The following is a 27,310-nucleotide window of genomic DNA, read 5'->3' as shown; positions in this document are numbered from 1 at the left end:
TCCCAAAAAAAAAAAAAAAGTGACACTGATTTGACCCAAAATTGAAAACAGTGCCTTCACGGATGTCGCTTGAATCGACACATACACAAACACAAAAAAGGAAGAGGCAAAACGTTACGAAAATATTGCTTCTCAGTATCATACTCTGTGGCCATACGGTTAGCGAACTGGACTGCCGAATCAGAGGTCGTGAGTTCGATTCTCACGCAGAGTAACATTTCTTATGTGAATTTTTTATACCCAAATAATGAATTCATACATTTTAACTTCAATAAAAATAATGCATTTGTTCATATTATTGATTTATAAGAAAATACAAATGGCGACAAAAATGGTTTATTTTTATTGTAAATAACCCTATGAACTCTAACCCTATTATTAAGAACTACTTCATAAAGCTAGTTTGCAAAACAGTTATCAAAATTTGTGTTCTATGTCAGTGGTGCTCCCCCTTATGTCCATGACGCACCCCCAATTGTCTATCCGTAGGTTTTCTTCCATGAAAAAAAAAATCTTTTCGATTAATTTTTACACCCCCTCAAACATATTTATATAGACTTTTACCCCCACACACATATTTCAATGACGCAGTTTGCGTCATAGCCCTCCTTTGTGGGCACCCCTGTCTATGTAACTTCCAAAAATTACTAATTGAAGTTAAAACATATGAAATTATTTGGGAAAATAAAAGAGATTGCCTTAAATGGGGATCGAACTCAGAATCACTGACTACGCAATCCAATACGCTAACCGTACGGCCACAGAGCACGGGACTGACAATTCGTATTTTTGTAATGTTTTCGTGCACCGCTGTTTTCTGTGTGTCGATTCAAGCGCCATCTGTAAAGACATTGTTTTCAATTTTCGGTCAAATCACTGTCAATTTTTCTGGAGAATCCAAATATGCAATAAGAAATAGGGGTTCCCATTTAAACTTTTAAAGTTACTCACCGTACCCCCGAAGGGGTGCGGATAGGGGGGTTGCATTTGGTATAATTGGATAGCTTTTTCAAAACTATTTAACACGTGCTATTTTTGTTTTGCTGATTTTTATACTTCGCGAGATACTGAACCGTTCCGGGACTTTTCCCGCATCCTGTATACATTTACATTAAACTCAGAACTATTACAACTTACCACTCAACATTGCCGTATAATAAAGTGTTGTAACAAATCTAGAACGTAAGCTAGTATATCAGTAAATACCAGTTGATATGAGACATGACTAGCGTTGTCAACTTTGGAAAATGAAATTGCCAATATATCCACACAAATATCTATAGACCAGCTTTAATCAAACTAGCAGCATTATCTCCGGCTATACTGGTAAAATACCGGCCAGTTGGCAACCTTAGTCAAAATTCTTGGAGGGGGACATATCCTACCTATCGCCCTCTAACGATGCACATGGCTGCAAATGTCTTAGATGTATCGAGACCAACAGTATCAAGAAGATAACTGCAGACAACATTATAAAAATAGATCAGTTTGGATTTTTTTTTTTTATTTTTAGAAATGACTTTTGGTCATTGTTTATCATGTCCAAAAATGTCCTGAAGTGTTCTACCATTGGACAAAAAAAAAAAAAAAAAAAAAAAAAAACTTAAATGCCTCCTAACAGTGATTAATACGGTAGGAACAGCTCTAATAGTGTTCAAACGTACCTAAACTTCTGATATGTTCAATGAGGTAGGCCTATACGAGCAGAAACGACTTGGAAATGTGTAAATTGTCCGAACACCGTTTAAAGTCGTTTCTGTACCCATATGCTCATTGGACACATAAGAAACTCAAGTACATTTTGAACACCCTTTACAGAGCAATTACTATTAACAACTGTTAGGAGTCATTTTAGACATTTTTGTTGATTGATAGAACACTTTAGGATATTCTTGGACACGTTCAGCAAAGACTAAAAGTTGTCTCTTTAAAAAAAATCCAAATCATGTTGAAACACTTACTTTTTGCAGTGAAAACGTGTGACAATATCAGAGAAGAGGAATAACGAATGAAAACCAAGGGACCGCCAAACATTGCAGAAGATTGCCTCAAAGAATAGGAAGGAAATGAAAATATTGTTTATTTGTTGAGACGTGCAAACTGAATTTTAATAATAAGTGTTTATACACCAATGCTCTTGTGTAGCAGAGTTTGAAGACATGCGGTTCGTGTGATTACTGATCCTGCTTTCTAATGATGGGCATAGGCAAATTGGAGCGAGTTTTATTGGAAACTTGACTCCAAGGACTTTACGGGACTTTACGGATACGGGACTTTAATCCACTGCGCTTCAATTATACCAATAATAATAATAAGAAGAATAAGAATAAGAATAAGAAGAATTAGGAGAAGAAATTGAAAAGATTTGCCCGGATATCGATATTCGTGGGGCTAGATATAGGGGCTTCCCTAAGACCTGCGATGGAGGAAGAAATAAAACATAACTTTTACAATAATCTCATGAAATAAAACTTAATTTTTATAATGATGTCTTCTAATGACAATGTCTTTATTACCACAAATTGCAATGTAAATAAGTCCACTTGCAAATTTGCAATATATACTGTAATTTCTTAGCCGCCAGAACTTTTCTGTTCCCGGGTTAAAAAAAGCACCTGTCAAAAGCAAGTACTTCGAACTTTGACCTAGAATTTATCATAAGAAAGTTTTCTTGTTCCTCTTCTTTGGAGATTTCCATCTTTTTTGAGTTTGGGGACCGCTCATTGACAAAAAGTGCACTCATGACTGCTATATGCAGACATATTCTTAGGCAGTCAGGGATTTTAAAAGGGAAAGGAATTATTATTATTATTATTATTATTATTATTATTATTATTATTATTATTATTATTATTATTATTATTATTATTATTATTATTATTATTATTATTATAACAATAATTGGGTTTACAACTAGGACTCCATCTCTCTATCTTGCGTGGGAGGCTTGGACGTTAAACTCAAAATCATCTCATCCCGCAAGTGTGCTACGCCACTGGTGACCCTTATTCTGTATTTGTCTCTCTTTCCGTTTCGTGTGGATGTTTGTTTTTGTGCTGTTAGGCTTTTATATTAAACGTTTACATTATGTAACCTCTTTCTTTTTTTATGATTTTTTGGGGGGAAGGAGAGAAACTGATTTTCTCTTATATCTATTTCCTACCGTTCATTTTGTTTGAACTGCTTAAGTAAGATCATTTTGTAACTTTTGATGTCATCCAACTCCATCACGATAATAAAATCGTCATTCTTAACAATGTATTTTATTCTCCTATTTTCAATTTGCCACACTGATGTATTTGTAACAAAATTGACGTTTGGTCCAACGCCTTTCTAATTCTCAACCGCCCCAACGACCCTGTTTTTTGGATTGCCTACTCTTGCAGGAAAGGGAGAATTGCAGTTGGGAATGCACTTAGGAGTTGTTCATACACTCCAAAGAGAAGTAAGGTTTGGACTGCCTGCTTCTTACCGTTAAATATAAGCACGCTGATACTGATGTAAACCGCAGTTTTAAAGTATTTCGTTAGTCCTAGTGTTGCCAGTGATTAAGTGCATCCTACGGTGCAGATTTATTCCCTAACAACGATGCAGTCTTCAAAGATGGCAATGTGCCAATACGCACAGACATACCTGTCCATGCATGATTGAGGAACATTAGGATAAACTTAAACACGTTCCCCGACCTACTTAATTTCACTACTTCAACATTATTGAACATCTATGGTCAGTTTTAGAACAGAGCAGACTTCGTTCTAAATCATATGAAGAATGGTCCACTATTCCACTGGAAATGATTTAAGAGTTATACATGTCTCAATTCCGCGATTACTATCAAGAAACTAATTACAACATGGCATTTAGGCGAAGTTCCCATGTTATTTGATACCTCCATATGACTCTACTGCCATTTACAAGATGTGAAGTAGAGCCAATATAGCGGATTTCAAGAAGGCAGCCATTACAGGGAGTACCCTAAAACATAGATCCTTTTATTTCAAAGGTACTATGTCTAATCCTATTTGGCGTGAGGAAATAAACTATATGTGGCATACAATAGGGAACTGTGAGGCTACTTGCAACATTTTTCAGGTCTGATTTTTTTACTCGAATACTATTATAGATACACAAACTACGTATATTGAATGGACTAAAAGGTGCATGTCTTAGCTACATACGAAAAAAAACAGAAGTGCAAAACATCGAACGGTACATTTGATAGCATCAACTTTTTTAAAACTAAGTTCGGTTGTTGACACTTGTCCCACCCATGGGATAAGTTGCAACAATCGAACTTGGTTCAAAAACTTAATGCTATCAAATCTACAGTTTCAACATCGTTTAACACACTATCGCTGTGGAATTCAATGCTATCAAATCTACAGTTTCAACATCGCTTCACTCACTTTCACTGTGCCAGTCAATGTCTTTACAATCTATACAGATGTAGTACGGATTTCTCTCGGCACACGACCAATGAGACCACCTCTCACAACATAAACACTGTGCCCAGTCTTCTGCATCCTGTTCTTCGTACGGTTCTTCACAAACCAAACAGATGCAGTCTTCTGTGGAACGACTTGAGAATAAATTCTTCTTTGCTACTGATTTCACCTTTCCACCTATTTTTAAACTCTTCTTTTTCATTTCGATAGCACTCTTTTCTGGAGTGTGTATGAGAATAGCACATCATCTCCTTTTTCGAGCTGTCAGTTTTAAAGGTTCCAGCTTTTGGATAGGACCGTACATGTTCAGGAGAGAAGTCATGTTTGTCTGGAAGTCCACTTGGCCTGGTATTTGACCATTTGAAGGATTCTGCACTATCTTGTTAGATTCATTTGCAGGTGATCCATGAAACAATCTGCAGTCTGAAGTTCTAACTGAGGAGATGAAAGGAAACAACTACTACTTGACATTGCAACCAATAAGCCATCACTGATGTAATATTATTATTATTATTATTATTATTATTAATAATAATAATAATAATAATAATAATAATAATGACAATAATAACAAGTCATAATACTCTTTGTTTTATAACCAACAACAATTGTCATATAACAATGCTTCACCGACAAAAATATCTTTCTCAATGACATGGGGCATGTTGCGACAGATGTTGCAAGTTTCCCCATCGACATGTTTGTATATAAAAGCTTTCCTCGCCACCAAATAGCAGGTAACATGGGACCAGATATATAATGTAATTATACTTCAATTGTTATACTGTTTGGATACTATATGTTAGTTACTGTTGTTACACATGTGTAAGGTGTAGTAAAGAAAGACTAAAGTTTTTAAAAAAATACCTATACTAAAAGCAAATTTTCACCTGCTATGTCTACAGCACCTTTCGACGTCAGTTGTTGAACCGATCACGAGAGACATCTTCCGTTTCGTGTTCAAACACATCACAGTGCAACACAGTGGAACAACCCTAAACCAGAAAATGCGCTGTTGCAGCGTACCCCCTGTTGTAACGTGCCCCACCTTTCCCTACGCATTATTGTAATTAATAATAACAAATTGTACAATTACGATTAATCCATTGTACCTTTGAGGCGAAGTAATTCCAGGTCAGATAACCTATTAGCATCAAATATGAATCGTGAAACACCTTTAACATGATGTCTCATGATTCAGACATCAATATTGCCTTTCACAGTCAGCCTGCGCATAATTCACTCCAATATTTTATTTATTAGTTTGTGTGTCTTATTCGCAATATTTACCTCAATCTGCACGAAATGTTTGCCCTTTTCTTTTACTTATAGAAAGGTTAAATTTCTATATTTGATGAACTTTGTCATATTTGAGGCATCCATTGCAAAGATTCATTGATTGAATAAATTAATGTTAATGGTTTCTGTATACACTGATGTGCAAAACTTAAGGACGAAAGTAAGTTTCGCATGTTGCATCTCTCCCAAGTGGCATAGATCAGTGAAACTTAAACCACACAGAGAAAGTTGTGTCATAGTATGATACAGAGAACAGAAGGAAATACATACGATTAGAAGAGTGTCGCATTTATACAGAAATAATAACTTACATTGAAGTCATTTCGACCCGTGATGTCCTCCTGACATTACAGAAGTAAAATGGTCCTTAAAAATTGTGTGATCAATACGAACATGCTCTGTAACTTGCTCCCATTTTGCTCACAAAGTTAGCAAGAATTCTTGTGGTTTGAAGTTCGACTCTACCATCACTGTTAACAACTGATGAATGGTCCTTGGTGCATCTGGATCTGCTGCAAGACGTCTCTCCTATAGCAATCGACACGTGCTCGATGGGATTCTAGTCAGTCTAGTCCATTTACCGAATACCCTCTCGTTCCAAAAGCTTCACCACCTGCGCTGTTCGATAAGGTCATGCGTTATCATCCATCAAAATGAAGTCGGGACCGATTTAACCTCTGAAAAAACGAATGTGGGGAAGGAGTACAGTGTCACAATAACGTTGACCAGTAAATATACGACATAAAAAATTTGGTAGTCTGTATAGCAGGTAACATGGGTTCGTGGGTTCATTGCATGTTCTCACCTCTCGGCAGATGAATGAACATCCAGAATCACTAGTCACTGTCAGACTGTATTTATTCCTATCTGAGAAGAGAACACGACCCCACTTCAGTCCAGTCCTTACATTTTTGGCACCACCGCAAAAGGTGTCGCCGATATTCGGTTGTCAATGGAACACAACATAATGGCCGTCGGGCAGAGAGAGAGCAACTCCCATGCAGTCGACATGCCACCGTAAAGCGTGAGATTGGGCTCCTTCCAGTTCTGTGCTTGCAATTGGATCTACTGTTTGACGCCGGTCCCTTCTTACCTGTTGCTCAACGTATCAGTAGTCCGCTGCTATAGTTGAACATGATTGACCACCACCTCTTCTTTTCACAGCGTAGCCTGTGGTTTAGAACGCTCCTCCATGCACGTGAAACAATGTTGTGGGCAATACCAAACTCCTGGCGACATTCGTCACACTTCGTTCTTCTTTCAGTTTCCCGATGATTCTTCCCCATTTGGAGTAATCCAAATGTTATCTCTGAGCCATGTTGTTGTGAGTAACACCATTACAATGCACCTTAACAGTTGTCTGGCTCACGTACAGTGTCTCGTTCCTTTCATTGAGTTGCTTCGTGTTAGGGAGCAGATTCATTGGGCACTACAGTCACGCTGACGTCACGCCATACAACGCCTATCTTCGTGTGCACTTGTAGGAGACCTCTCGCAACACGCTGCCGTACTTTCATTCATCCACGAATACGCAATATTTTATGTTACTTTATCCATCTAGCCTTTAAGTTTTGCACATGAGTGTAGAAATGCTTGATTGGTATAATATTTAATATTTTGTTCTAAAATGCTTACTTTCTTCTCTTTCAGAACATTGTCCTTATGGGAGTATCCATTGGATTTATCTTCTCGGTTGTATTTCATGCATTACTGAAAGAGCCAAAATGTATTACGAAAAGTTCTGAAGCAAAACAACCATGTTGTTTAGAAGAACAAACTGCTTCTTTGCGTCTTGATAGCTGGTTTAATATTATCCAAAACATTCAATTTTGGCAAGTAGCCAGTATATACATGGCTACACGCTTATTTTCAAATTTAATGCAAGTGTATATTCCATTATATCTACATGAGACGCTAAATATGAGATCTGAGAGCTTGGCGTATATTCCACTCTTAATGTTCATCAGTTGCTTCATAGCTAACTTTGCCATCAAATCCATCAGCAGCTTTTGTGGAAGATCGGTAAGATAGTAATTATTTATTTTTTGTTACATTTTACTTTTAACCTCCGTGGGAAAATATGGATTTTAAAAGTTAAGAAAAACAAATTAAAATTTATGGTGCATTGCAACGAACAAACGCATACGTTTAACAGTGATTCACTTTTATCCAGTATCGTATTAGAGTGTAAGAATTGTAATCAAGTGTATAAAGGTTACTTGTGTCTCTCTCTGTGTGTGTAGAGAGGGGGGGGGGGTATGTGTGTGAGAGTGGGCGCTAGCAGAAGCTTTCCAGAGAAATTAAAAATGGAGGTAGTAGGTAGACATTATATTAAATATTCTTTTTAACCATCATTGATACGAGAAAATCTAAATTATGAAAATAGTAGACCAATCTTTGGGTTAAATCTCAAATTATCCATTAATGTAAAATTTGAATTTTGAGTCTTTGTCCTTATGTAACACCGAGATTATGAACGACAGGACCTACTATTAACATGGGCTCTGATCATGACTGGGGCTTAATCCGATGCATTTAGTGGATACACAGACTATAACGTATGACAGTATATATAGGCTGTCCTCCACCACATTATATCTCCACCAAAAAAGGTGGACTATATTACCACTCCATCCAAATAGAGAAACTGGAACAGTGAAGAAATTCAGCAAAGAAAAATCACATATGGCTCAGCCAAAGCTCATATGCCCTTAAGCATAAGCATTAGTATCTTGAATGTTAGAGAACATATGAGTTAACCTGAAATTTAAACATGGACTACATCAACGTAGATATTAACCCCACAATGCATGAATTTTTGAAATTATTCTTTCTTTTTATATGATATTTGCATTCGCATTTAATATTTATGCGCTACCAAAATTCAAGTACATGAGATCTATGTGGGGAAAAACTACAATTGGAACCACAGCAGAGCATAGTAAAAGCATCATAGAGGCGATTGGAGTTGTACTATTGCGCCTATAGCAAGATGTATAAAACGTAGCCAAATGGCAATAACATGCATTGGAGTGTTAAAGCGTTTCGGTGTCATGATTCTTTATTACTTTTAACTCTTTTTGTAAGAATTTAAATTATAGTGTGTAGCACTAAGACAATTTATATACAATTATTTTGTACTGCAATTTATTCTACACATGAGTAGTTTTAATTGTGATTTTTTTTTTTTCAAGTGGACATACTTCGTTGGAGGATTCATTGGAATAATTGCCTGTTTTTGGATCCGATTTGGAACAGGAGACAGCTATACGTTGTACGAGATCTACGTAGTAGCTATATTAGTAGGTGAGATCACTTTTAGTTAATTGATTATTTAGGTCGCTTTACACTTGATTCTTTTTAATCGTTTTAACTTTAGGGTAACTATATACAGGTCTACAGTATATCATACTCAAATATGGTTATTACTATATTTTACTAATTAAATGTGCTATGCATATAGCATAATGAAAGAAATATTACTTAAGGTAGTATTAGTAGAGTAGTATGATTCTTATTTTGTCTTGGCTCTCAGTGCATTATACACTGACCATCACTACTTTTTCTTTTCCAAACACATAAAACCAACTGTTTCTAGTTTCTTGGTGGAAATAGAGTCATTCCTATTTCTTGTAAGTTTAAGCTCATTACATGACTCATATTAAGAATCAACGTACGGAAATTACTATATACTACTTTGGAGGAAATTGCAGCAGGAGAGGGTTCGTTTTTTAAAAAAAACCTGGGGCTGAACTATTTTCCACTGTTAACAATAAAACAATGAACAGTTATTTTATAAAATGCTACAATCATGGTTGGCAAGGTAATTTACTTGTTACGTATTTTACGTAAATTACGCGTAATTTACTAGTAATATACATCATGTAGAAAACCAGTTTTTTACGCAGACGTAGAAAACTATATTTCTTTCATTAAAACTAAGATCATTCTGAATAGTCGGTTATATTGTAAGCTTAGTTTTCTTATTTAAGCATTAAAACATTATTATCTTCTAAACATTATATTTAAAAGCAATGATTTCATGCCAAATCATAGTAATAAAAGATAATTTTGGATAGCCCCTCTCCGGCCCATACTACTTTCCACCTATTAGCGCACACCCAAGCACAACCACCCAACATAAAAGCGCACACATTAAAAATATGTGTTGGTTCGGATATGTTTGAAAGTATCAAGTAACCTTTTGATTATAACAATTTATTGTTATACCTATGCAGCTTTTAATATAAAACTCGAAACATTTCAGTATACTTTGAAACTTCTATTAGAAAAGAAAAAGAGATTGACTGTTAGGCTCATTTCACCTTCATATTACACACTAACACACACATAACTGATACGAAAAGTACTGATCAGAATATTGAAATAATGAAATTTTAGAATAAACTGATTTGTTTTTCTTCCACATCTGAACGATACTATATATACCACTTCACTTAGCACTGGGACATATTGAATTTTCGATGTAAAAGTTATTAGATTCTCATTTTAAACACACACAACTGAAAAAATATAAAAGCATCCAACAGAACATTATACTAAATTTTTCGGAATGAACTTATTTATTTTGCTCTTTTCTTCCAAGTCCAACAACACTAAATATATTACTTCCCTTAACACTTGACTATATTTGAACATTTAATGTAGACATTTTTCATGCTCATAATAAATAGACAAAACTGAAGAAAATACTCAACAGAATATTGAACTACTTGTTTCTTCGTTTTTTTTTTTTTTTTTTTTTTTTTTTTTGAAAGAAACAATCTGTCTTTTTTCCTAGTTCGAATACTGAATATATTTCACTTGGTTCCAATAAAACTGCGTATATCATTTCATTTAAAACAGCCATTATTTTAATTCTAAAAAAAAAAAAAAAAAAAAAATGTTACATGCCATTTCCATTATTGTTTAGTACAATTCGAACACAATACTTTTAATCACACTAATATTCATAACTTGAGTGGTCTTGTAATTTGAGGGTGTAGTATATTTGAAGTAGTTTCTTCGAACGTTCGAAGCTGAGCCGGTTTCTTGTGACGTTATGGACAAAGAACCAATTTGAGAAAAAGTCTTTCAATTTGCGCTGAAGATGCTAGGATGTTCAGTAACTTCATAGCAAATTCAGACAACTCTTTATGTTACCGAGTAGCGAAATACCAGAATGTGCGTGGTGTTGTAATTCCCTTCTTCATAAGTTCTTCAAAATTTCCACATTTTCCCCGATATTGCTGGTAGCTAGTTATTCCTGAAGAGCCGAGGTTTTCCAACAGAAACTCCTCTACTTGTTCGTGATGCTTTTCTCAGACATTGCAGAAAGTCGTCACAAATGGAGACCACGAAGGGTTACCATTGTTGTTATATTGCACAATAGTTTCTTCCATGGCTTCTCTGGCATAAAATTTTTTCTCGATTACAGAGGGTTTAAAACATGAAACATGAAATGGGTTTTGAACAGTCACGCGTGCAAACCGTATTATACAATGCTACTTTACAAAGCCAATACAAAATTCTCAGTTTATGCTTACGAATTAAGTTTTGCAAAATCCAGCTAGATTCCATACAATTTTAGGAAGAATATTTTTAAAGCTCAGCGCGTAGAACGTTTTCTTTTAATTTGTAGACCTGTTTCTAATTTTTTACGTACTTTACGTATTTTACGTAAATTCTGCGTTTTTTACGCGTATTTTACACGTCACGTAGAAAACCTTTTTTACGCGTAATTACCCAACCCTGGCTACAATAGAAGCACGTGTACAAGACATTATTTTACAAAATGATTTTATAGAAGCACATATACAAGACAATGATATAATTATAGACTTATACATAAATAAAATCAATTATTCCTCATAGATCATGACTTAAGGTGAATATAGTTTAAAAGAGCAGGTTGGTTTCTTTTAGACCTCCTGGTATGATAACGGTAAGTGACTAACTCTTTGTAACGGCAGCAAGATTCGATTCATTAAGTGTCAAGTGGCCGCTAAGCTCTCTCAAGCCAGAGTTGGAAAAAATAGCTTTTCTTTCCTTTTTTTAAAAAATATATTTTTAGAACATGAAAAAGATGTTCAAAATGTTTTAAACATGTTTTAAAACACAGAGAGAAAAACGTTTTAAACATTTTGAACAGTCTAAAACATGAATTTAAACATATTCAAAATCGTGTAATAACTTATTTAAGACTTTTGCTCTTTACTTGCAACCGACATTTTTCATTATTTTATTCTGGTTAAGACTACACTGTGTTGGGTACAGAATATTTCAGTATGGATTAGTAATTCTCAACTTATTTCATATCACGACCCCTTTTTATTACACCCTCTTGCCAGTGACTCTCATACACACTTTCTTGGTTCTAATAACCTTTTTAGGTAGATTTTAAAATTCCCTACTATGGACATTTCACACAATCTATCAATATACATGGTCAAACAAAAGTCCTCACTACTTTTTATACGAGAGAACGGGTTAAAGGAGAATGATGAATTTGGAAGTAGTCTGACACATCAGATGGTGTTACTAAGCATCATAGCGGCCATCTTTGATTGGTATTCGAAATATCAAATGCAAAGGGAGTCATGTTACATGTTTTAAGGCTAGAAGTTTGCCAGAAATACATTTGTACGGTTATTTTAGCCCTAAAGCAAGTCATTTCAAAGTTACTGATTCTGAAAGTTTCCTAATTATGCCCTTAGGGGCTAAGCTCGTGCTAGTTGCAAAATTTGATTACTATTTCAGAACATTGATGCTATTAAAATTATTTTAAAATAATAAATTTTTGAAAAGTAATGTTTGAAGCACACTTCATTTTCTGCTAACTTTAGAATATTTTCTGCAAGCCTGCGTAATTGGTTGTTTTCTAAAACAATAATTTACTGAAGAAAAGTAATATTTGAGGCGTTCAGAGCACAATAGATCCGAGTGCATTTTCAATGAAGTTCAGTTTTGCTCAGCAAATGAATTCTATTTCAAAATGTAATATCTTTGCAGTCAATAGTCCGAAATAACGTAACTAAAACCACGTGAAAGGGCATGAGATAGTTTCATATTACAGCCGCTAGACAGGGACGTCAGTGGGGAAGGAGGGCATCCGCCCTCACCCCCACCACGAATTTCAGATTTTAGGGACAAGAAGGCAGTTTTAGAAATATTTTCATAAGCAAAGACCAACAGAACAGCTTGAGGTCCTTACACCGAATAAATACAGATGAAATACCAGTGGTTGAAGTGAGACGGTATGCGGTGGTATGGTATACCGCCTCTGGTTTTCAGTGATGAAGGCACACCATCTCTGGTTTTTTAATGATTAAAACATACCGTCACTGGAAAGTAGATGCCAAATACCTTTAATAAATCCATTTTTATAGAAAGTACAGGGGTGTAGCCAGCAGGTTTGTGTAGGAGGGGCCCGTCGTTTTTGAGGGGGTCCAGCTACAATGTACAAAGTAAAAAAAAAAGTGTGTTGCTGCTAGTGTTTTCGAGGCCTGAAAGAAAGGAAAATTTTGGTTTTCTTCTGGAAAACTAAAAACAACACTATTTTAGCTTATTATTATTATTATTATTATTATTATTATTATTATTATTATTATTATTATTATTATTATTATTATTATTATTATTATTATTATTATTATTTTCTCCATAAAATATATTTAAGATAGTTTTTATTATGCTTAATCAAGAACTACTGCCCGGGACCAAACGCTATACTTTTGTGCAGAACTATAAAGGTAACCAAGAAAGTTCTGTCCCTTTTCATGGAGGTCTGTGTTCAATTGGACCTCACGCCGTGAGTTGAATGCGAGTGGAGATAAGGCGAACGTCAGTTGTTGGTGTGGGTATATCCAACATACTAGCTGGTTGTGGCAATTCAGATACACCGTGAACTTGCGTAATGACAGAGGGAACATGGGACATCCACAGAGCGTCATAAGAGCATGTATGCTGAACGACTTCATATGGAGGTCAAACGCCGCTGTAGCGGGACAGAAGATATGCCAAACCTTTGGTGAGGGTGTCGTGACGACGCGGACATTGCAGCGATGGTTTAACAAGTTTAAGGACGATGGTGAAACACCCGAAAACACCACGTGCCGGAAGACCAACACATGTACAAAGAGGAAATGGGACTACAATTCAGTGTGTGGAGAAACCAGTCGGCAGCACATCCATCAACTTGAGAAGCACTAGAAGTTGGGTCGATGGGTCTCACATGTTTTGACCCCGGGCCAGAAGGCAACGCGGCAGTCGCCTGTGTTTATTTACCGTTTCGGAGCCATTTCTGGACAGGGTGTTGACATGTGATAAAAAGTGGGTCCTATACGAAGCTGCACGGCGCCGTCATCATTGGTTAGCATCCCATGAACCGATTTCAAAACAGCCGAAACCAGCACTGTACCAGAAGAAGGTCCCAGAAACAGAATGTGTGTTTGTGCATCGGGAACTGCTACCAGCTAGTCAGAGTATCAATGCAACTGTGTAGTGTCAGCAGTTGAGCTGTGCTCAAGAAAAACTCAAAACTCTGGAGCCATCACTTCTGAATTGCAAATGGGTCCTCGTTTACCGAACAACGCTAAGTCTCACGTGGCTAGGATGACTTAGGACACCATTCTCCGCCTTGGATGGGAAACAATATTGCAATCACTATATTCTCCGGGTATTGCACCGTCCGATTATCACCTGTTCCATTCGTTGGACAATCACCTTAGAGGACGCCAGTTCACATCCCTAGTAAACGTCCAAAATGCACCTGATACCTTCTTCGTTTCACGGCCCACCAAGTTCTACCGCGATGGATTCCATGGCCTTCCAGAACTTTTTCAGATGGTCGTCGATGCTGATGGGGACTATTTTTGATCTTCCAGGTTAGGTGACATATCGATGTTCGAAGGTGGTGGGTGAAAAAGCAACAAAACTTTTCTTGGTTATCTTTATATTTCAATTTAAGACGTTGTATACAGAACCTATTTACACGAGATTGATTTTCTTTGAAATTTCATTTAATTTCTTTACGGTTTCCTGACAAAAATATTTATTTATTATTCGTGACTAAAAAACATAATTATTTTATTACACTGAGTAGAAATAAAAGAGAGAGCGAATGAAATCCAAATTGAATAAAAACACTGTTTCTCACCAAATTTTCCATCCTCTATGTCTTTTAAGACACTTGTTCAAGCATATAAAAATATACTGTACTTACAAATCAGTTTAGTGCCTTTGTTTTATGGCTGTATTTGTAGTACCCTGTTAAAACGTTTGTCTTCAAACTGTCAAATATAAGTCGCAGTAAATTGTGTAATCTGCTGTCACAAAAAAGTATCCTATTTTTCGATTGGTATAAGGAAGAGATACCATACTATTTTTTCGATCGGTATGGAAAAACAATATTTCTCCATACTATTTTATCGTAAATTATTAATTGTCAATAAACTTTGTTACTTTTAAATGAATAAAGCGAGATAATTTTACTATAATGTTTTAAAAGCTGGTCATTTTGGGGGGCCAGGAAACCATTTGGGAGGGCCTTGTCCCGATGGGCCCCCCTTGGCTACACCCCTGAGAAAGTAATTGACGAATAGCTTTGCATTTTTATCCCCCCCTACATTTTGTTTATAAAATGAGGTGTCTTCTAAGAAGTTCACCTAGCTTATACCCAGGGGCGTCATTTAGGGGGGCAGGGAGGGGCAATTGCCCCCCCTGAGTTTGAGATTTATATAGATTTTATCAAAAGAGTAGTAGTAAATGAGTGAAAAACGCGAAATTTTACTTATATCAAGGGGTTTCCCCCCCCAAGCAAAATCTGAAATGACGCTCCTGCTTATACCAGGTTATCATAAAATAAGTATCGCTGTTCAGAAAACTATGGAGACGTAACCACTTGACAGAATGCAACCAAACCTGGTAGGAGTACATTTGGGAATATGCAGAAGCGACTGGTATAGAAAACAAAATTAGTTCCAATTTTCGCCACCAGAGGTAATTGTGGCGCTGTACAGCACCAAGTAAGTGCAGCGTGGAAGAAAACGACAATAGTGGTGCTAAATGATAAGAAAGGCTGTAATTACCACTCTTGTGGGTCTCGTGGCATTGATTGCTAATGTTATTAATACCCCGTGGTCAGTGGCAGATTTACGGGGAAGGGGTCTTTTGAACTGGAGCGTCTCTTTAAAATTCTTGGATATCTTACAAAAACGAACTTAAATGTTAGTCTTTCCTGTGGTCCCTAAAACTCAAGCTCCCTTCAAAATTCCAGGAAAAGATCAGTGTCAAATCTCGCCTCCAGAGGCTATTCTGTTTCTGTTCAGTGTTAAGTACGGTGAGTGTGGTATGGAAGACAAATAATATTATTGATATTCAATGAAAGAAAAGCCGTAATTATGTCCACGTGCGACGCGTGGCATTGATTTGTGCTCCTATTAATAACCCCGTGGTGTAGCGATGTGTTGTTATGAGCGATGGTGATGTGGAGGTCCTTGAGCAACGAAAATGCATGGTGACTAGTACGGTATGAGAGGATGATGGCGTTCTAAAGACGGGACCTACAGGGTAACGTGGGATCCGATTGACATGTGTCTTCACCGGAAATCGAACCCGAGACTCTTGAACACAACGCAAAGAGTGTGGGAAGAAAAAGAAGCTTACATTGGATGACCATCATTTCACTTCTGGCACATAGTGGCCCTCAAACCCATATCACTGAAACACATGCAGGCGTGAGTAAGAACCTGGGTAGGTAATTACAGTCTTTCTTATCATTTAGCGTCACTAGTGTCGTTTTTCTTCCACGCGGCATTTACATGGCGTTGTACAGTGCCACAATTGCCTCTGGTGGCGAAAATTGGAACTAATTTTGTTTTCTACACCAATCGCTTCTGCATGTTTCCAAATATGCTCCTACCAAGTTTGGTTGTATTCTGTCGCGTGGTTACGTTTCCATAGATTTCTGAACAGCGATACTTATTTTATGATAACCTGGTATTTTGATGTGCCATATTGAATTATTTCTTTGTTATGTATGTGTGTATATCTTCTTTCCTAAATGCATATAAATGCCGAGTTTTGAACATGGGTGCATTTAGGGGTTGTCTGCCGTGGGGGGAGAGTGGACTTTCCGGGGGTTTGGAATAACCCACAGTCGAGTGGGGAGACCAAACGTTTCCCCACAGGAAATTGTTAGTGATATCCTCATTCGGTTTTCTGTGTATTTTCGTGTATAATTATCTATAATATTTTTTATATATTATAATAAAGGGAATATTTTTTTATATTTTTTTCAGAAAGTTGTTGGCGGGGGATCAAAGTATATCCATATTTCCCCTCGTTATTTACAGAGAAGTTCTCCAATGGGTTTGAGTCTTTATGTAAATAGAAATGCAATTTTTTAGGCGACATACCCTCACTGTATTTCAACATTTAGATAGCCGGTATGTCAAGACAAAATCGTAAATAAACATACTGCCTCTGCTTTTTTTCACTTCGAACACTGGGAAATACAGATGATCAAAGCTGGAAATTTGCTTCGGCCCAATTTCCAGAATTTTAAGCAATCCCGAAACTTGAAAGTAGAGCCACCTTTGGAATCCTTGGGCCAAAAAATATACAAAAGATCAATATATGCCTACAGCTCCTTACGGCCAATAGAAATGAATTATAACTGATCAAAATCCGTTTTTATTCGGTGTAAAGACTTCAATTTGTTTCTGTTGGACTTTGATCAGTAAAACGTTTCTAAAGCTGCATTACTGCCCCCACCATATGGAATTCAAGTTAGGGAGCAGATGATCTATAGACGGAAGCCTCTCTCTAGCGGCAATCATATAAAACTCTATAGATTGCACCTTGTCACGTAGTTTTCCTTTCTTTCATTTCAGATTCGTGGTTGCAAAGAATGACGTTTTCCGTCGGTGTATTCTTTTTGACACACCCTGCAATTATTTAACGTAATTATGCACCATTGATTATGGCATTCGGAGCTTGACTTGTTAATCATTCCCACGCTGCAGTGTACACAATATAAAATTAATATCTTAAATTTATGAGCAAGGAGGGGAAAAATTAGCCCTCCTGTTCCATCTTGTCTATCAGTTGCCCTATGAAACTCTAGAACACTCTTTCACATGGTTTTTGTTAATTTATTTCGTACTCTTGGCTACAAAGATACAACGTTTGCTGAGCAAAAGTGAACCTTTCTGAAAAAGGACTTCGATCCCCTTTGCTCTGAAGGCCCTATATCTAAAAATATTTAAAAAAAAAAAAAAAAAATGGAGCCAAATTTATCCTGCAACCCAAGTTTGTTCGAAACCCATAAACTTAGTTTGTTTAGTTTGACTGATTACAGTTTTGCATCAGTAGCAAGGCTTTTTGAGACAGGGCTTATTGTTTAAAGTGGGAACCGAACCACTAATTTTGAAATTTTACGTCGGATCATACTCAAAATCTATAGGCCTACAGCAAGTTCCGGAGATCTCGTGCCTCTACCCTCAAAGTTTAATGTTAAAAGACCAAAAATTGCATCCTATAGCGTACTGCATACATAAAGACACGAACAAATGTAGATCAAATCATCCCAGGAGCCCCACTGACGTTCGACAATGGTGTGACAATAAGTATCACGCTTTGATGGTTAATTAAGCGGGTGACTGCCATACCTTGCCCTTTCACGCCTGGTCCCTTCATACAAACTTCACGATATAAAGTTTTTAGGAAAATTTAGAGCGAAGGTGGGGAGAGGGGCAAAATAAAATTTTCATAATATAATGAAAAAGATATTGGTGATGATAAAAAAAAATAAATAAAAAATCTTACCTAAAGTTCCTAGCAGCATCTCAACCACATCACTGACGTTAGAATCATTAGAAGCAATTTTCGGATCAACACTTCCACCATCTGTTTGGGTTTCCAGTTTTTTCTTCTTCTTTCTTTCTTCACAGCATTGCATTTTTTGTAATGATTCTTCATTCTGTGGAATTAAATCAACTATTTCTTTCTTACACGTTTTGTAACGAGTTCGGTCGTTTTCTTTTCTGATGGTGTTTGAGTTACTTTAATAAATTAGCTCCAAATGATGTTCATTTTTTCTTCCCGTAAAACTCATGTTAAACGATTCCAAGTTGTACGGAGACTGAGAACCAACATGTACTGTATAAACGAATGCCTGCGATATTTTAATTTCAAAACCACAATTTAGCAAAGAACCCTTTGTTTGTTTTCTGAATACAACACAAAAACTTGTTTCTATGATAATTCTTTTATTTATTTTTAAATATAATTTCTACAAGCCGTCCAACCTTCGACCACGAGAATTTCTCGCAAGTTTACTGATAAACATTTAAACAATACAATAAACGCTAAAAGCAAGTGGGAAAAAGAGACAAAATAAATTGTATATCACCACATTGACCGGCTGAAGCCATGAGAAATCAAAACATTCGCACGGGAACAAAATAGTTTTCTGTATGGCAGAGGTGCCCACAAGGGGGGTCAATGACGCAAACTGCGTCATTGAAATATTTGGGGGGGCTAAAAATCTATATAAATATGTTTGAAGGGGGGTGTAAAATTTAATCGGAAAGAATATTGCATTTTCATGGAAGAACACCTACGGATAACACAATGCATATTTTTTTTCTTCTGTCCTTTATACCACGATACTGACCATTTTGGTTAATGGTTGAAACGGTTTCAAGGTTTTCGGTTGCATTCCTTACCTGAAAATCATCATGTCTACGCCACTTCAATCTGCATTTTTTCTGAACTTATTACATTAGGGGATATTTACTTGGGATATTTACGATTTTTTTTTTTAATTAGCTGATAGTTTAATTTCGATGTCGAAAGCCCTGTTAATTAAGTAACTAATCATCCAACTTTAACTTGAAGTTAACGTGTGTTTTGTCCACAGTTTAGAATTTGGAAAGTGGTATTTTGATAGCAGATCCTTGACCAGTCATTACTATTGTCCATGTTTAAGCAGAGTCATCAATCCTCTTTGATTAAAGCGTTGTTTTGATTTATATTTTATATGCGTTATAATTTGTTGCATCAAACCAGAATGATATAGAATTAGTCGGTTATAGAAGTTTTTTTTATGTAACAGCATTTTAAGTGTTTTATAGTGACGACAACTTCCACGTATCAGTAGCCTCAGATAAGATATTTGTTATCCTGGGCCGCTATCTTGAAACTGTTTCAGGATTTCTTTTTTACTTTTGGCATACTGTAGTTGAGTCTGAATTTTAGCCATGTTCTTTGGATTTTGCTTGCTGAGAACTGTTTGTGGTTCGCAGGAAGAATTTTGTATTTGAACTTAAAATTATGGATAGTAGAACAGACGATTTGGCAAGAGAAAGTGTTTGTATATACATAACATTTAAATTTGAATTGTCATAATTATACGATCAGGCTGGGAGGGAGGGTGTCAGACAGTTGGGGGGTGCGTCATGAACATAAGGGGGATGGGCATCACTGTGTATGGGAAGCACTTTTTGACCATTTTCTTTCTCTGGCAGATTTTTTTTTTTTACAAAAATAAAATAAAATAAAATAAAAATATATTTAAAACAAGTCTTTAAAAATACATGTGTTTAAAACAAAATGTTTAAAAGGTATATAAAATTTGTTTTAAATAAAATCAATTGTTTGAAACAAGTTTTAATCATTTGTTTTAAACATTTTGTTTTAAACAAAACAACCCTGCTTTCAACAGTTTAATTGCTAATAAGAAAAAGTTTGTTTACTTTATAATTCCATTAATTCATTATTTTACAATATTTTGTTCAAATACAGCAAATAAATTTTATAAAAACCTCAAAACATGCTCAATATTTGAAGAAAAAAATTGTGTGCATCCAGAGATAAATTATGACATCGTCAGGTACATATGTTGAAAATGAATATCTCTATTGTATTGTATTTCCTATAACATATTCTTTGTTTTGAGTGGCAGGTGAAGGAACTCAAATCAGTAAAATTTAAAATTTTATCGTAACAAGCTAAGTAAAGAAGATACTGTTCTAATTGAAATGAAATCTTTAGTTTTACGTCCTACGGTTATGCCGGTTAAACTAAAGGAAACGGTGATGAGAAATGAATGAAATGGTGGAATGAAGAAAGTGGGAAGAAACGGAAGAACCCCGAGAAAACCCACGAGCACGGTGTTTGTCCACCACAAAGTCCACACGGCGCGAGCTGGGATCGAACCAGGGACCCCAAGCACCGGAGGTGAACGCTCTACCACTGAGCCACCGCGCCCCCTACTGTTCTAATTGTCGTATATAGGGGATCTACAAGAATTAGAACATTGGGTTAATTTTCTTTCTTTAATTTTTACCGATGTGACTCTCCTCAAGAGCCGCCGCTGTTTGTTTTATTGTTATCACTTCATAAAAATCATTTCAGCGCCATACTTAAAATTTACCCTTTTCTGCTGCAATTTTCTCTAAAATAAACGATGTTGAATTCCTGTGCCATCTTTGTTTATAGCTCTTTGATATTGGGAAATATTCTTTTCTTGTTTAAGAAATGAGCTAGAATTTTAACAGTTTAATTTTACTGACTTGAAGTGTAGGTAAAAATTCTTGCTTTTTAAAAATCGTTTTGCATTACATGTAAATTTAACATTCCTTAAATTTGATATATGTAAACACAGATTTTTTTAAACGAAGAAATAAATTTAAATAGATCTGAAGAAGAAATCAACAAAACTGAAGCATGAAAACCCAGTTCATTGAGAAGAAGATGGAAAAAATTCACCATATAAATCAATAGCTTTAAAAAAAATAAATAAATAAATAAAATAAATAAAGATACCGTAGCGGAAGTGATGTAACAGCTTTGTAACAAATCTAGTGGCTTCGCCTTTAGTACGAGAGATCCGATTTGGACCTTATGGGATTACGATTCCATAGCGCTACGTCTCACAAGCTGTGTTGATTTCAGACAATTTCCCTCAACGGAGGATTTTAATATTCAGGAGCAGGCCGGTAGCCAGCCCAAAAATGTAGGGGGGCCGGCTGAAGTTAGGAGGGCCGATCCAAATATATTATAGTTCATTTGGAAGCCTACCGTGAAAATTTTAGGGGGACCCGCAAAAATTTAGGGGGCCCCCTAGACCCCCCTGGATACGGGCCTGCTCAAGAGGTCAAACTAAAATTGCAAAGATACTGATAACGCTTACTGAGCATGATCAGAGATTTGCCCGGGGGGAGGGGAATTTCGCAGCTCTAAGGGCAAAATTCAACCTTAACCCATGAAATCATCACTGCTTACAAGAGATTCCATGCTGAAAGGAGACATTAAACTCCAAAAACGCGGTGCCACAGTGGTGCAGCTTTCACCTCTGGTGTATGGGGTCCTTTGTTCGATCCCAGCTTACGCCAAGTGAACTTGGTGGTAGACAAATACCGTGTGCGTGAGTTTTCTCGGGGTTCTGTTTCCTTCCACTTTCTTCATTCCATCATTTCCTTTATTTCTCATCATTACCGTCTCTTTTAGACTAGCCGGCATAAATGTGAGACGTAAAACATAAACATTTCATTTTTTCCAAATTAATACGATATAACATAATATGTATTTATTTTTCTTACTTTTAGGATTCTCTAGTGCTATAATGCTTGTTACCAGTTTAGGATTAGCTGCTGATTTGATTGGTACAAATACAGAAAACGGAGCCTTTGTCTTTGGGACCATGAGTTTCTTTGACAAGCTCTCAAATGGAATTCTTGTAACTGTGATCGAAGCAAGGTATGTTCTTGTTTATTTTAAAATATTGAATTTAATGTAAACACTAGGGTCTTATATCAAGTTAAGAATTCAAAAATGAAACATCGTTTAATACTAAATAAACAACAAAATGGCAAGTAAGCAAAATAAATTTACTTGAGAGGAACAACACTTTGTTCGAATTATCTTTTATCAAGGTTTATAAATGAGAATATTAAGTTCTTGGGTTGAGAATAGTTAGTACAATAAATATTGTGAGTTAAGAACTAAATATTGACTATTACCTAGATATAAACAAATATTACCAAAAAATAGTAAAAATATTCGAAGTGTTAAAAGAAATAGGCTATTTTGATTTTTGCGAAATGTTTCGATGATTTTCACCAACTTAGTATATAGTCTATACAGAAATTCAGTATGGTCAATGAACGTTTTTACAATTTGCTTAATTTTGCTTACTCTTTTCTTTATTACCAGCAAGTGTGAAACTTACTGCCCATTATATTATCGTGACGTCTTAGCATTTATCTGCGGTGCAGCGATTGTATTTGCCTTCATTATTCTATTGACGATATGTTTCCCTATACTTACAGGATTTAGACGAACAGGTAAGAAATTTACTTCAGAACACACCACATAATTTGTGCTACTCTAGTAAGAGCAATGTAAAATTTTAATAAGGAATGAACTTCTGTAATCTGTATAACTCACAAGATAAATTTTTAGAGAAAAAAATTAAATTCAGTTGTTCAAAACAAATTTAAAGTAGTGTTTATAAAACTAACACTATCGGCTGCCATAATTAAAAAAAAAAAAACATAAGGAAGATAAGAAATAAAGGGTATATATATATATATATGGGCCCTTAGGGGCAATACCGCTTTTTCTTGGTAAATTTGGAAAGTGCCCTATATTCATAAATTTTTTTAACTTTAAAAATATTTAAAATATACTAGTTGAAATGCTCCTTCTTCATACGGACACAATAGGGTTATGAAAAGTATTTGAACACCTCCCCCACTTAGGATATGCATTTCAATAAAAGTATAATTACAGAAATCCGTATCACCCCTTTCCCATCTCATCACCAAGACGATGGGGACTAAACTTGCAGTTAAACGACAACGGCACTGTTACTATTCATCTCAGCGAGTCCGAAAGCTACGGATTGGACACTAATATGTATCGATTGTTTTCGATTAATTTTAAGAGGGTACACGGTGGCTACTGGTAGACCATGTATCTCTAATGCATAGGGTTCCTGGTTTGATCCACGGTCAAGTAAGTTTGTGTTGGACATCGTGTCCGTGAGTTTTCTCGAGGTTCTCCCATTTCCTCTCACATTCTCATTCCACGAATTGCATCATCATTCACTTGCTTTAATTATCCGTCTCCCTTAGCCTAAAGGGTATAATCATGGTAGGGGTTTCCATACGCTAGGATTACTAGGATCTTCCACAAATGTCTCCGTTTTGAGGTTAAGAATTACTTATTTTAGTTTCGTCGATCAATTGCAACCTTCTTCCTTTCTTGTTTACCTTGTATCATATTCCATTAAATATTTCCTCTCAAATTATTTTACTTTCTATTTTTAAAAAGAGTTCAAAAAACATGTTGTGTCTTATGTTGACGCATAACTTCGATATATGTGCACTGATTTTGAAGGTTCTTTTTAATTTTAAAGAGTGTACTTTCTCACAGGCTCCATATAAATATCAGGATGTGGTGACAGTCTTTGAAGTTAGACCATGAAACTCCTCAACAGCTGACACTGTTAATACCGTGTATAATTTCACATATAATTCCGTAACACGTAGACCAATTACAATAGGTTATCACCCATGTTTCGAAAGCCGACTCATTTTATAGGAAGTCAGTATCCTATCTTTAGTTTAGGCATCTAGCTAAATTACTGGAGTGACGAAAAAGTGAAAACTTAAATCAGCTTAAAAGCAAAATAACCATTTTCTAAAATGCACTAAAAAGAAAAATAATATTAATAAAGAGTTAAAACCAGAAAAAATTCAATTGTTTGTTTGGCTCGGACAGACTTTATATATGTATATATATATAAGATATGTACTAGCCTTTGGCTAGCTGGGGGCTCCGCCCCCAGGCCCTCAAGTTTGCTCGGCCTACGGCCTCGCATTTCTTATCTATCCGCATTTGCATTAACATTGAATTTCGTGAACTTGCACCTCATATTTCCTGAATTTGCCTATGCGAAGGCTTCGCCCCTACACACTGTCTTTGCTCAGCCTACGGCCTCTCACCTCTTGAACCCACAATTCTCTCGTTTCTTTTCCTATTTTCAACTATGTAAAAGATAATATTTTCTATCCCAAGAAAACGCCCATTTAAATAGCATGGGAATGTTTTTATCCTCCTTTAGACCCCCACCCAAAATTAAAAATATTCACTTTTGGCAATTTTCTTGAGAGTCCCGGAAGGCTACAATCATGCCAAATTTCATCACTCTAATCCTGCCGGAAGTACCTAGACATTTTCGGGTGTAGAAGACGTCCCATGTAAATAACATGGGGAAGATTTTTCAGTTCCCCCATAAAACCACTCTAGGATTGGAAATTTTTATTTCTGATGATTCACTTAGGGAACGCTAACAAAAACGTACAAGCATACCGAATTTCAAATTTTTATTCCAATTCTAAGTACCTAAAACATGAGATTATAGGTAAAAAAAAAAAAAAAAAAAAAAGCCCATTTAAATAACATGGAGAAATTTTTCATCCTTTCTTTAGACCCCCTACATATTAAATATATTCACTTTTGAGAATTTTCCTGTGGGTTTGTCCCGAAAAGCTCCAATCATGTCAAATTTAATCATTGTAGCCCTAGAGGAAGTGCTCAATAATTCGGGGCTGTAAAAGGTGTTCCATATAAATAACATGGGAAAGATTTTTCAGTTCCCTATAAAACCACTCTAAAGTTGGATTTTTTTTATTTTTACTGATTTACTTAGGTAGTACTAACGAAAACGTACAAGCGTACAGAATTTCAAGTTTTTATTCCAATTCTAAGTACCTAAAACATGAGATTATAGGTCCAAAAAAAGGCCCATTTAAATAACATGCGGAAATTCATCCTCTCCTCTTTAGACGACCTAAAAATTACAAATATTCACTTTTGGTAATTTTCCTGTCGGTTAGTTCCGGAAAGCTACAATCATGCCAAATTTAATCATTGTAGCCCTAGAGGAAGTGCTCAATAATTTATGTGAGCTCATGTAATTTTATATATAGTTAAGATATTAGTAATTAGTTATTTTCTGGTTTTAAGAACTTTATTATTCCTATTATTATCTGCTTTTTAGCACTTTTGTTGAAGTCGATTGCTTTTGAAAGGAGTTTTTATACTCAACTCTCTCCAGTATTATTCTTTTCTTCCTAACCTGTGGTTAACTTTTAAACTGTTTAACAATGATACAATGTCAACTTCCTCATCCTCACTGTTGAAATTTCAATAACCTTACTTTTAAATTCACGGTAAGCAATTAACAGATCATGAACATTTTCAACACAAAACACAGTCAACGATTTAAACAACAGTTCAGTTTTGCTGATGTCTACATTTTTATTAAGTGAAACAGTTTCTGGACCAAATAACTCGCAAAGCTTTTTCGTAAATGCAACGTTTTTTAAGTTAAATATTATCGGAAATGCGTTTTTAGTTATTATTAGCAATAATTAACAAGAATTCCACTTTTTCGTTTTCATTCGCATTTATCGCAGTGCCGAATTTCGTAAAAATTCGCGATAATACAAACGTGATTTCTGGCTCTGAAACGAAAAGTTTGTTTGCTGAAATACATACGCATTTTTTTTAACGTTTCGCACATATCGCATTAACGAAAAAGTTTCGTCTCTATATATATTGCAATAATCAGATAAAAACAAAATTTTCGTTTTTCTGTTATTCTTTACTTGTTCTAATCTACTTTCAGGTTACGAAAGGATTTAGTGCTCTATACAAGTACAAGTAGAGAACCATCGAAAATCCATTCATTTCCACTTCATTCTCAACTACACTGTCACTTTCGCTGGATTACGTGCTATAGAATAACGCTTCATGGTTGACTTGTAGTGCCCAGGTAACTCTGCTTATATGAAGGATATGAGTTGAGCTGTATAAGAGTTGTGAATAACTGCAAAAATAGTAGAATGCGTAACTTTCGATGAAAAAATTGTAATGCATTAGCGCTGTAAGATATTTAAGTATTTAAATCAACTAACCGTTATATCTTGTATATATCTCAAGAAAAATTAATGTCACAATGCCATTCTTTCAATATTGTATTTACATTTTAATACATTATTCAATGATATCATAGTCTTCCTTTTCTTGATTAAAATAAAAGTATACTTTACAATTTTATTTGAACCAACTTCTTAATACCCTTAAAAGATTAGTATGGTAAGCTAGTGGAATCTTTGAGTGACACTTCACATACTATAGAACTGTAAATACACAATATATTGTGTGCAATGTATTATTTTTGACTATGTCTTTCGTACGCTTTCATCTCCGTAACAATATCCATAAAATAAATGAACAATTCACCTTTTCAAAGATGTAAAGTAATGGGCTTGCTGTTCTTAAGCTGCTGGATATATATATATATATATATATATATATATATATATATATATATATATATATATATATATATATATATATATATATATAGAGAGAGAGAGAGAGAGAGAGAGAAATCTCCATTTGTGTCAAGGTGAATCGATTTGTTGCTTCAATCTGAAGATAACTGCTGTTTTCTTCATTTTTCTTTTTGCTTTTTAATCAACTTT

At 35.5% G+C, this 27,310-nt stretch overlaps 1 protein-coding gene across 2 annotated transcripts in view; it reads left to right on the top strand.

Moving 5' to 3' along the window:
- The window catches only part of LOC145677706 (major facilitator superfamily domain-containing protein 12-like), an 89,352-nt gene extending 62,463 nt beyond the window's left edge, over positions 1-26,889 (top strand). For both annotated transcript variants that reach the window (XM_081748119.1, XM_081748118.1), the window contains exons 5-9: positions 7,395-7,766; positions 8,939-9,050; positions 22,358-22,508; positions 22,965-23,095; positions 26,449-26,889. In XM_081748119.1, coding sequence (XP_081604245.1) covers positions 7,395-7,766; positions 8,939-9,050; positions 22,358-22,508; positions 22,965-23,095; positions 26,449-26,465 — 783 coding nt within the window. In that variant the 3' untranslated portion in view covers positions 26,466-26,889. The remainder of the gene's footprint in view (positions 1-7,394; positions 7,767-8,938; positions 9,051-22,357; positions 22,509-22,964; positions 23,096-26,448) is intronic.
- Positions 26,890-27,310: the final 421 nt, after the last annotated feature.

This window comes from Thermobia domestica, chromosome 2 (genome assembly GCF_964235325.1).
Source record: "Thermobia domestica chromosome 2, izTheDome1.hap1.1, whole genome shotgun sequence".
In the NCBI taxonomy this organism is placed as follows: Eukaryota; Metazoa; Arthropoda; class Insecta; order Zygentoma; family Lepismatidae; genus Thermobia; species Thermobia domestica.
The sequence above is the reverse complement of the archived record's forward strand: the minus strand, read 5'-3'. Positions and strand labels throughout refer to the sequence as shown.